General features: G+C 43.8%; 1 protein-coding gene across 5 annotated transcripts in view; it reads left to right on the forward strand.

Annotated features, from left to right (window-relative positions):
- The window catches only part of megf11 (multiple EGF-like-domains 11), an 88,851-nt gene that overhangs the window by 58,551 nt on the left and 19,187 nt on the right, over window positions 1-11,113 (forward strand). For 4 of the 5 annotated variants that reach the window (XM_019876012.1, XM_019876013.1, XM_019876015.1 and 1 more), the window contains 5 exons: window positions 826-1,038; window positions 2,226-2,400; window positions 6,660-6,780; window positions 9,531-9,694; window positions 9,818-9,920. In XM_019876012.1, coding sequence (XP_019731571.1) covers window positions 826-1,038; window positions 2,226-2,400; window positions 6,660-6,780; window positions 9,531-9,694; window positions 9,818-9,920 — 776 coding nt within the window. The remainder of the gene's footprint in view (window positions 1-825; window positions 1,039-2,225; window positions 2,401-6,659; window positions 6,781-9,530; window positions 9,695-9,817; window positions 9,921-11,113) is intronic. The other variant, XM_019876016.1, reaches the window with a different exon arrangement.

The following is an 11,113-nucleotide window of genomic DNA, read 5'->3' on the forward strand; positions in this document are numbered from 1 at the left end:
TTATACTCAGTTTTGATCAACACTGTCGGAGGGACAGTCATTTAAAAAGATGTCATTTGTAGTTGCACAGACCCTCATATTAGCTCGCTATTTGACGCTAAATGTGCAGCCCAGGAGTTATTATTAGGGAAGAGCACTTGATTACACTTCTACGTTCGCATTTACCTCTCCAATAGGGAAGCGCTCATGGTCAGGACTGATCATGGTTACAAAATCCAACCCCTGCAGAGACACCCAAGTACTAGCCGCTTCCTGCAGGGAGTTGCTTTGTACTACCCCCCCCCCCCACAATATAAATGAAACATTCATTCCTGTATTTAAATGTCGAAGCGACTGTTCATAAATTCCAGTTAAAGATTGATACCAACTCTGAGGGAGGAATAAACTAAACTTTTGCAACAAACAACAGGCTCGAGCTTTAATTTCCAATTTCTTATTCACGTTTCCTTTTAGGGCAAGTATGTTTTAAAATACTGTACAAAATGGTGGCAAGTTAAATCATCTGGCGGGCAATTTCTTGGCGAAGTGCTTTTAAAGTCATTTGTTGTGTTCTTAATATTTTGTTTCTATGCGATGATGTTATGGTAATACATCATATATTTGTGTCACTTTGGGACCCAGGCACAAAGCAAATTTTCGGATTGGTGTATTTAGCTGAAAAATTTGGAAAACTCCAATTTCAATATGGGGACTTATCGTCATTGGTCTTACAGTATTATAACACTCGTAAATGTATTCAAAGTTTTCTCATTTTACACGGCAACTTTCATATAAATGGCATCTGAAATGTGAGTGTAATTAAGGCTGTATCTCCGCTGTGTACAGGTGTCAGGATGACTGTCCCGTGGGCACCTATGGCCCTCAGTGTAATCAAAAGTGCGAGTGCCACAATGGAGCCAAGTGCCACCACATCAATGGAGCCTGTCTGTGTGAAACTGGTTTTAAAGGACCCAATTGCCAGGACAGATTCTGTCCCCCGGGCCTTTATGGCCTTATCTGTGACAAGTACTGCCCCTGTAATGCCACCAACACTGTGAGGTAAGCGAATGGCCTACAAATCCGGACTACCCTCACTGCAAATTCTGCCCTTTTTTTTTTTTTTGGAGGGTCTTAAGCACCCCTCATTCCGAAGTCTGAACACCTCTCGGCTGTGTCACCCAGTTAGCATTTCATTGTGACCTCCGCTTCATTCATAATTTCTCAGCATTCATAGTTAATGCCATGTTAATGCTCTGATTCGGGCTGCATAGAAGTCACCACAAAGTGAAGGGGAAAGGAGACATCTCCTTCATTTCAAAGAAGCGTGCGCGCACACACACACACACACACACACACACACACACACACACTCACTAGAGCTGCACTGTGCTGATACTGTGCTTCTGTAGTCGTACTCCTAAAAATGCTCTGATACTATGACAGCTGATAGAATTTTTACCCGCCTCTCATACATGGTACTATTGTGTCCTTGCTGAGCATGCGGCGTGCAATTTGGCGGAACATAGAACGTTTCTTCAAAATAAGTCAACGTTGTACTTGGTTCAAGCTTTTTATCGACACTCCCAGTTCAAGTTTACAATCAAACAAACACAAAATAAAATGAATGACATGTAAATTTGAGCAACACCGAAAGACCGATTAACAAATCACATCAATGTTGCAGTACAAACCTTTAAATGATGAATATTCTAACACAAACAGCGCAGTAGCAAACACCAAAAAGATGATATAGCGATACTCACAGACCAGTGTTCCCTCAAAGTTGCGCGTATGAGCAACTGCGCACTTCTCTCACTCTCTCAGCGCACCCAATGACGCTGGCGCCCGCCACACACACTCATTACATTTCTGCACTCATTCCTTTATTCTCACCCCAGTTTAGTCTACAAACAGGACACCACACCATTCCCACTTCCCTTACAGTTTCAGTAGCGTGACCGAAGGTGCAGTTGTTCCATTGTAGTTTACTTTTAAGCATACGTTGACATACGTACACTCAGATTGAACATTGACGAGATGCTACAGTCGACCGCTCCATTCATGAAAGGAAAACATGGACACAGAGCCCCTTAAATTAGGCTCTTTTGACATTTCAGGGATCAGGGGACTAAAATAATTTTGTGCTTTATTAAATGACGTTTTCCACAAACTCGCACGCACATTTTTATGAGCTCATTTCTATTGTTGCATTTTAGTCTCATCTATTCTTCTCGTTATACTTGAAGCTGCCACCCTCTTTCTGGAGAGTGCACCTGCACTGCGGGTTGGACCGGGATTTACTGTAATGAGACCTGCCCGCCAGGCTACTATGGGGAAGGCTGCATGTTGCCATGTAGCTGCACCAATGGAGCTGACTGCCACCCAATCGCTGGTACCTGCATGTGTGCGCCAGGCTTTATGGTGAGTCTCCGTGTGTGTTTCTGCATCATGAGGTTTTGGATTCAAATGATATGAAAAGTTAAGCACTCTGTTGCTTTTATAATTAAGCAACAGGAGCTTCACTGTCGCTGTGTCGACTCCTTCGGCAAATGTAGCCGTATATCCTATAATGACACGCTTGAAGCATATACAGTTTTGAACATGTTTTTTTGCCCATAGTTGTCAGTGGTGAGGTGATTACAATCCATACATTCATTTTTTAGCTCTTGGCAGTTATTTTCTTAGGTTCGCAGGTGAGCTGGAACCCACCCCAAGTGCTATTATCCAAGAGGCGGGGTACATGGCCGCCGGTCAATCATTGCAGCACATGTATAGGAAAACTAGAAACGTGCATGTTTTCGCTCTGTGTGTGTGTGTGGGGGGGGAGGGTCGGGGGGCTGAAGTCCCAGCAGAAAACAATATGTGAGCTCTACACAGAAGACCAAAGCCAAGATTCGAACTGAAAACATCATAACCCTGAAGCGGTGTGTTTTCATTTGAAAAACTGTTAGGCTATCCTTTCCTATAAGTATTATGATACCACTTTATTCATAATTCATATTAACTACACTGTATTCATGATAAAAACTACTCGGTGGGGAATAAATAAAATTAGCGGGGTGTTTTTAAGGCAAATTATTTGCATAGAATTCAGTAATAAGACCAAAAAAAAAAAAAAAAAAAAAAAAAAACCCCCCCCAAACAAGCAAATTGGTTTGAGTTACACTGAAAGAAAACAGAAAATGACGCGTTCTTAATTAACCCACAATTTCCGACTAATTGGAATTCATTTCATTATGCAAAATGCTATTCCAATCTTATGGGAACAGACTATCGCTGTTCAGCCGGTGACCAAAAATTTCTCACATCACATCCTGTTTTCGTTGAATCATCATGGCAATTGTGAGCGTTGACTTGGTAATTATGCTGTCGTTGGCGTTCGTATTTCATTTCCTGACTGTTTTGTCCTTGCTCGTTGGAGTCTTCACCGAGGAAAGGAAGGAGGCAAAAGAACAATATCCATTTTTCATACTAAAATATTTTTCATCACTTTTCCCTCTCCCGAAAGTGAATCTTTTTCTTTTGCATCATCTCGGTTTTAATCTTGCGTTTTGTCTGGTTTGAATTGAGTGCTTCGTGTGCCTTCTCTTGGACTGTCAGAGAAGTGAAAACAACAAGCTGTACTCTCGCACCAAATGCAATCCCCGCCGTATACGCGCGGCCACGTTGTCGCTCCCGTTTGCAACTCTAATTATTTGTACAACTTCAGTCACGTGTTCCTAATCTGAAGTTACACGGCAAGTCTGACCAGGAGAGCGCATTGCGGGCAACGTAATATTTCAGTAGAAATTGCCTTTGTCTTGGAGCGGGGGCCTCTTTGGCGAATTGAGCCACCGAGCGAGGCCACAGACTGTGTCTTAATTTGCTCCACCTGTTCTTCCGCGCCGGGGAGGTCTGCCAGATCCATTAAACAGACCTTGAGGGCAGGCGTCGGATGGGAACAGACGCACTACATATGGAGGAGCGGTGTGCGCGCGTGTAGAAAAAAATCTGGAACAGTCATGTTTTTTTTTTTCCGAGAGACCTTTAACAAAAATAGCACCCAACGCAGAGGCTCTGTGGCCGCCATGTCTGTTAGCATGTAACCTTTTGTCACACGGCGCCCGATCATTATCACACTCGGTGCTTTTAAAAAGTGCTTGATGATGGCGTCGGGGCTGCATTTGTCGCTGAAATGGCTTCCCCGGGTCATCGCCGATGGGGCCCAAGTCTCCCCGCTGCATCTTTGTTCTGCAGCCCCATCGGGGAGCAAAGCGAGCAAAGTCGACTGAGCTCCCGCATGCTTGATTTAACTCTGGTAATTGGACATGCTCCTTTTGACTGGGACAAAGTAATCACATGTTACCTATTTGGGCAGTGTCTTCGCCTTACATACGGAGTCACATAACAATATACTGTATGCGCAATGTTGCTCCTATCTGCATTCAGTTGGCGCTGCTGAATGTGAATGATGTGCGCATTAGCAAGTCTGAGATGGATTCCATTCGGCCTTTGTTGGTGGCGAAAAGAAATGATTTTTTTCGTCTCTCAGGGCTTTCCAACCTCATCAAAAGGTTCACAGGTTCATTTTCTGTCTTGCCGCATGAATTTTAAGACGCGCCTGCTCTTCGGGTTGTTAGATGAACTGTTAAGGAGTGAGACTGATTGGTAATTATCAGCGTCATTTACATCCAATCTCAAAGGGGTACCGAGCAGATCAATGTTGTGTCAGCGAGTGGCATTCGGGATGAAAAAGCGCTTCAATTACACGATGATGCCAAGGAGTGGAGGCCAAGGACGCCCTAGTTTTGTAGCTTCGACTCTTCACCTCGCTGACGAGCTTCTTACGTAAGGTCCTGCGACTCCCTGGCAGGGCGGACTGACAGCCCGGTATTTTAATAATGACTCTCCACATGCATGCTTTATTCCTTCAACGGCTCAAAAGGAATATGAATCAGACGATAATGAGGGAGTTTGTCCCTTGAGAGCGGCCCAACCTCAGGTCTGTGCTTCGTGTGAAGCAGCAAAAATCAACATGGTCATTTGTGGCGCTTGAGTCGAGTCCAGCGGTCATTTAAGCAGCACCCCTACCAGTTGATATCCTCCCTACACTGGGGGAAAAAAAAAAAAAAAAAGCACAACAGATCTGCTTTTCTTCGCAGTCCTGACGCTGTCATTTTCGGTAGAACAAAGGTTTATTGCAGCCGATTGATCAAAATTTCATCGGCAGACAGGGGCTTTTATGTGTCGCGCTGGGGGGAGGAGAGCCGTTTTAAGATCCGCCTTCCGCCCTTGCTCTCCACCAGCACATCTCCTGCCTTCTGTTTAAACAGAGATCACAATGATAAGGAGAGCAGTGAGCGACCAGCGGTTCCCCCAGCGGTCGAGTGAGAGGGGCTCCTGTGAGCCCCTAATTGGAACTCTAAATCGTTGTGTCACCTGTCACTCAAGCTTCAATATGCAATGGGAGGATATGTGTGTGTGTGTGTGGGTGGGGAGCTTCGCCTGGCTGCAATCTCCATTTTATAAGGACGGACAAGACAGGTGCAGTTAGTGCTCAGCCTTTAAAGCAGAGACATTCAAATGACAGCAGGTTATGGAGGACATAGTGGGCAACACAGTGTGTCCTTCCCCAGATGTAATAATCAGGGGCTTAAAGGCTGCACCGCAGTGGCCAGCAGCCTCCCATCGCTGGGATTTTTCTTAACATGAGATCTTGAGTCTGCGACTGATATGTGATATCCCCGACATTCCACTGACCACCCAGTGGTTGGATTAAGACCCCTTTTCACCCCCAGTGACAACCAAGCCCAAAACATGAGCATCCAGCAGAGGGTGAAGCAAATTCTGAGTAACTCTCCATTGCACCGTCTGCACGGCGTCCTGATAAATTCCTTCAATCCTACCCCAGCACTTACGCGCGTGACCCCCAACAGACAATAGGAGTCATAATTGGGGGACAAGGACATGACCCTCGAAGCCATTACCGTTTGCTAGGATGCAGAACCAAGCTAGAAAATTGAGCCCTGGTCTCTATGGCAACTGAATCCCAGTGGGTATCGGTTCCTTATAACAAACTGTTCATAGAACCAAAACCTAATTTACACCACAATGGTAAAATGCATTTTTTAAAAACGTAATTAGCAGTTTACATGACTAATAAATAATGACAAAGAAATGTACATTTTATATCAACTGTATATGATATTTTTCATTTTATTTTCAACCACATATTTGCTGTTTCACTTGAAATCGTTTTTAATGTGAACGATTTTGTTTGTCAGATTTAGAATATGCAGAATGCAACGTAGCTTTCAAAGACCAGAATCCTTTTTGAGATTAAATGATATATTTTTGTGATACATCACAATTATACAGACATACATTGTAAACATATGTGGCTGTTTCTTAGCCTGAGAAACATTACTCTTGTTGTCTTAATGAGAGTATGTATCAGGCACACTCACTATTCACAATATTACTGAACATGTTATAATATTGACAGCAAGCGAGTGGCATCAAAATTCTCCCTTTGCAATCATAATAATAACAAAGTTGGAATTGACAGAGCGATAGTAACTTTGCAAAGTGAAAAGCAGAATCGGTAATGCTAATTATCAAAATGTAAACGGTCAGCCAGAGACAACATTATTTGCTGTGCTGATGAGTTCTCTCTTGCCTGTCTGTTAATTCCATCACAGGGTGAAGACTGTGCCACCGATTGTCCTCTTGGTTTGTTTGGACCAAGCTGCATGTCCACCTGCTCGTGCCATAACCACGCTTCCTGCTCACCTGTCGACGGATCCTGCATGTGCAGGGAAGGTACGGCCCAAGTAGCGTAATATCTTTCCACTTCAACCAGTGATCCTCTAATGAAGCACTCTTGAGGCCTCCTGCCGAAGAGCAACGGTTAACTTCACGTCGTAAGTGGTGAGCCGCTCTCAAAGGAATTGCGCTTTCCTTCAGGCATTCGTCAAGGAGTTGAGGCTTCTGCAGCCCTTTGCTGTGTGGCCCATATGACAGGTTATGTCTAATGAGGACTCCAAGGAATGTGGACGTCTCATCATTCTTATCAATGAGGAGGGTCCGTGGTTCACTCCCATGAGGCACTGAGGGAGAAGTTCTGGTCCAAGATTCTGAGCTGATCGGAGAGCTGAGTCTTGTTATGGTGACGGGATCATGCGTTGCAGTGCTCGCGAAATGGAGCATGAAGAAGACATCACCGAAATGGAGCATGAAGAAGACATCACCGAAATGTCAATACGGCGGAGCCCCAGTTTTTGTTTTTCATCCATTCCATTCCAGTCTTGCGAAAGTAGGATCTAATGAAAGCCAAAGCAATATTTCCTATAAGAAATAATTGAAACCCAAATAATCTGTTCCAGAATCCATCCATCCATCCATTTTCTGATCCGCTTATCCTCACAAGGGTCGCGGGGCGTGCTGGAGCCTATCCCAGCTGTCTTGGTGCAGTAGGCCGGCTATGCCCTGAACTGGTTGCTAGCCAATCGCAGAGCACACATAGATGAACAACCATCCACTTTTAGTTGTACTGTCTGAAAAGGTCTTTCGAGGCGGCAAAGTGTATTGCACGATTCAAGATTTTACTAACAACTCTTATTGCAATAAATACTTCCGATCTATTCAGCAAGACTGCGCAAAATTTATGTTACATATCTTGCCAAAAGTCCAGCCTTTAAAATAAAAGCATTCCAGTATAATAACAGTTATACAACATTTTTTGTTAGCAGTCTTCATTGAGTGTGACTGCTAGAAAAGACTTCATGTGGCCAAATAAAGTGTGGTGAAACTGTTATTGGAAGACCAGCTTTTACTTTGAAGGTCGGACTTTTGAGAGGATGTGTTGCTAAGCAGGCCGCGAGAATTATTGCCTTGAGTTGTTGATAAAATCTTCCATTGTTGAATGCCATTTTTTCATCTTTTGAACCCTTTTAACAAAACCTATTACCGGTAAATTATTTGGATGAACATGCTTCGATTCCGGGAAATGGAATCTCTGCAGTACGTTTTTAAAAAAAAAAAAATTCTACAACCCAAAATATAGACAAAAACATTTGTCGAAAACAGAATCTTATGAAAACTAGGGAATACAAAAACCAACCACTGTCTCTTTTTGAAGAGTTATTTTCAGATCACCTTTCCCTGTTCGTTCCTATCACTAGTCCTTGCTGACCTCACCTCACGCTCTGCCTGCCACTTTTGCCCATTATTTCTCTTGCTTTATCAGACCAAAATATAAAGGTATGCAAATCAAGCAGTGTCCTCGGTCGAAGGCCTCCACACCAACAGAATGCTTATTTTCTAACGGCTCTACAACCTCGTTGTTAGAATTGGCTGAAATGTCGCAGTGAATTTTTGCTGCCCCTCCATGCGTTTGTAATATACTCCATGGGGCCAACGACTGCACCGCAATGCAGAAATGTGTATACTGGAGCCAGTACATAGGGAAGTACAATTGCACTTATTCAGGTCATATTTGTGTCAGGCCTTGTGATATTGGTAAATTCACATTAGAGGAAAAAAAAAAGCAGAGATTCAATAAAAAGTCAATAAACATTGTCTCCAGGGCCCTGTCATCGTGGAACTTTGCGAGTTTCTTGAGATAAAAAGGTGCTCAAGGCTCTTGTTGTCATGACACCTTCCTTGTCACTTTTTTTTTTTTTTTTTTTTTTTTTTTGCATCGCGCACTCAGATTGTGAACGCTCGCCTCCATCCATCACCGCACTGGCAAGAGAGGAAGGAATCGATGCCCCGCTGTTAGACTTTGACACAGCCAGTGAGAAGAATGATTGAGTCAACAAGAAGGGACTTTCCTCACTGTTTAACAGGCTCAATTGGACTGTACGATCGATTGCACTCCTCCGTGTCCGCATATCTGCCGCGGTCAATAATGTACAGTATTATGCACAAGAGAGGAGAGTGGATGCATCCCCTCGGGGGGAGCCGGCAGGTGTTTCAGACAGCTCTCCAAATTGTCCATTTCATATCGCTGCATGTGTCCCGCTACACGTGAGAACATCAAAGCGAGCAAATCAGATCGCAGGCAGATGGAATTGTGTCGTGAAAGACTTACAGAAAGGATTACTTGATCATTTGCTTGTTACACAACTTTTTTTTTTTTTTTTTTTTTTTTTACTTTTTGTTTTTAGCAGTGTTTGGTGCTTCTCATTATCCACCCAGTTTGGTCTACTACTTCTATTTTTTCCTCTTTTCTTTTTTTTTTTTGTAATTCAATCTGCCGGTCGATATGTCTGAGAGGTGGAAAATGATTGCATTCATTTTAAATGGATAGAATGACTGAATGTGAGATGTGGCTTGTTATATTTCTCATTTATTTATACTTGTATACCGCCCCTGGCGGAGGCTAGAATATTGCATCTTATTCCGACGGAGTCCCATCACTCTACTTTGAAAAGCACTGTACCGTGGTAGGAGAAGGAAAAGGAGAGCCGCAGTTGCCAAGGAACCAAGATTGTTTTGACTAAAACGTAATTATTATCCATAATATCCTGTACTGTGTTTTAATGTGTCTCTGCTCCATCTGACTCCAGGCTGGCAGGGTGTGGACTGCTCCATCCTGTGCTCCAGTGGTCTCTGGGGTCTTGGCTGTAATCAGTCTTGTTTGTGCGCCAACGGTGCTGCTTGTGACCCAGTTGATGGCACCTGTACATGCTCTCCAGGCTGGAAGGGCGAGCACTGTAGTGAGCCCTGCCCTGTAAGTTTGAAAGTAAACTCAGAGGATATTGCAAATCTCCTCCTGACCTTGAACCCAGCATGGTGTTAAATTGTTGCACATGGCTTAAGAGTGAGCTGCGCTTTTTTTTTTTTCGTTTGTCAGGATGGCACTTTTGGGCTGGAGTGCAGGGAGCGCTGTGACTGCAGTCATGCGGACAGCTGCGACCCAGTAAGTGGTTACTGCCACTGCCACCCAGGCTGGACAGGTTGGTACTTATTCTTGTATAATTTGGGGAGGAAAATTATCACTCCCTCTGAGAAGATGAATATTCATTTTCTAGCCTCAAAGCTGAAAGTCAGCAGAAGCTAGACAGACATCAAATTACCAAAGACAAATACGGTTTGAGTTGTAAAGCATGTTTACACTCTATGTCTACGATGTGGTGCGTTAATTAAATGTCCCATTTGTTTTTGCCACTCAGCCAGCAGGTCACGCGCATGAGAGATGTTGAGAAATAAGCCCTAAATTAGCGCCCCAACTCTCAAACTAGCTGGATAGCAATGGTGTTGTATTACATCGACGGAACCTGTTGACCCCCCCAGCAGATGAATAATTTGAGGTGGAATCTATCCAACCCAAAATATGCCGACAGAATTATTTGATCAGAGTTTTCCAGCCTGTGGAGCAAAGGAGCATAGTTTGCATCAGAAAAGCCGCATGGTCAAGCACCAAACAAACAAATAAACAAAACAAAGTATGCATACTGAAATAATCCTTTCCCAGTTGAGGTGCAGAGTTCAATTCCGGCCTTCCTGTGTAGAGTTTGCATGTTCACCCGGTGCCTGTGTGGGTTTTCTCCGGATACTCCGGTTTCCTCCCACATTCCAAAAACATGCATTGCAGGTCAATTAATCACTTTAAATCAGGGGCGTCAAACTCATTTTTGTCACGGGCCACTTTTGTGTGACGTCTTCCCCCGCAGGGCCGTTATGACAGTGAAACCACCAAAATGTTTAATCGCATTATCGCATTATTACTTGTAAGGGTAACAAAATTATTGCAAAATCGCAACATCATTTATTACACATGATAATTTTACATTTTCTATCTTTTTTTTTTTTTTTTTAGCAAGGATCATGCAAGTTGACACACATGATTTTCTTTCAGGGGGCCACATAAAATGATCTGGCCCCCGGGCCTTGTGTTTGACACGTGCTCTAAATTGTCCAAAGGTGTGAGTATGAGCGCGAATGGTTGTCAGTCGATGTGTGTCCTGCGATTGGCTGGCAGCTAGTTCAGGGTGTCCCCCGACTACTACCCAAAGACAGCTCTGATAGGCTCCAGCGCACCCGCAACCGTCGTGAGGATAAGCGGATTAGAACATGGAGAGGGAGAGAGAGAGAGAGAGAGAGAGAGAGAGAGAGAGAGAGAGAGAGAGAGAGAGAGAGAGCGAGAGAG

The sequence above is a fragment of the Hippocampus comes genome, unplaced genomic scaffold (genome assembly GCF_001891065.2).
Source record: "Hippocampus comes isolate QL1 unplaced genomic scaffold, H_comes_QL1_v1.1 scaffold142, whole genome shotgun sequence".
NCBI classification, from domain to species: domain Eukaryota; kingdom Metazoa; phylum Chordata; class Actinopteri; order Syngnathiformes; family Syngnathidae; genus Hippocampus; species Hippocampus comes.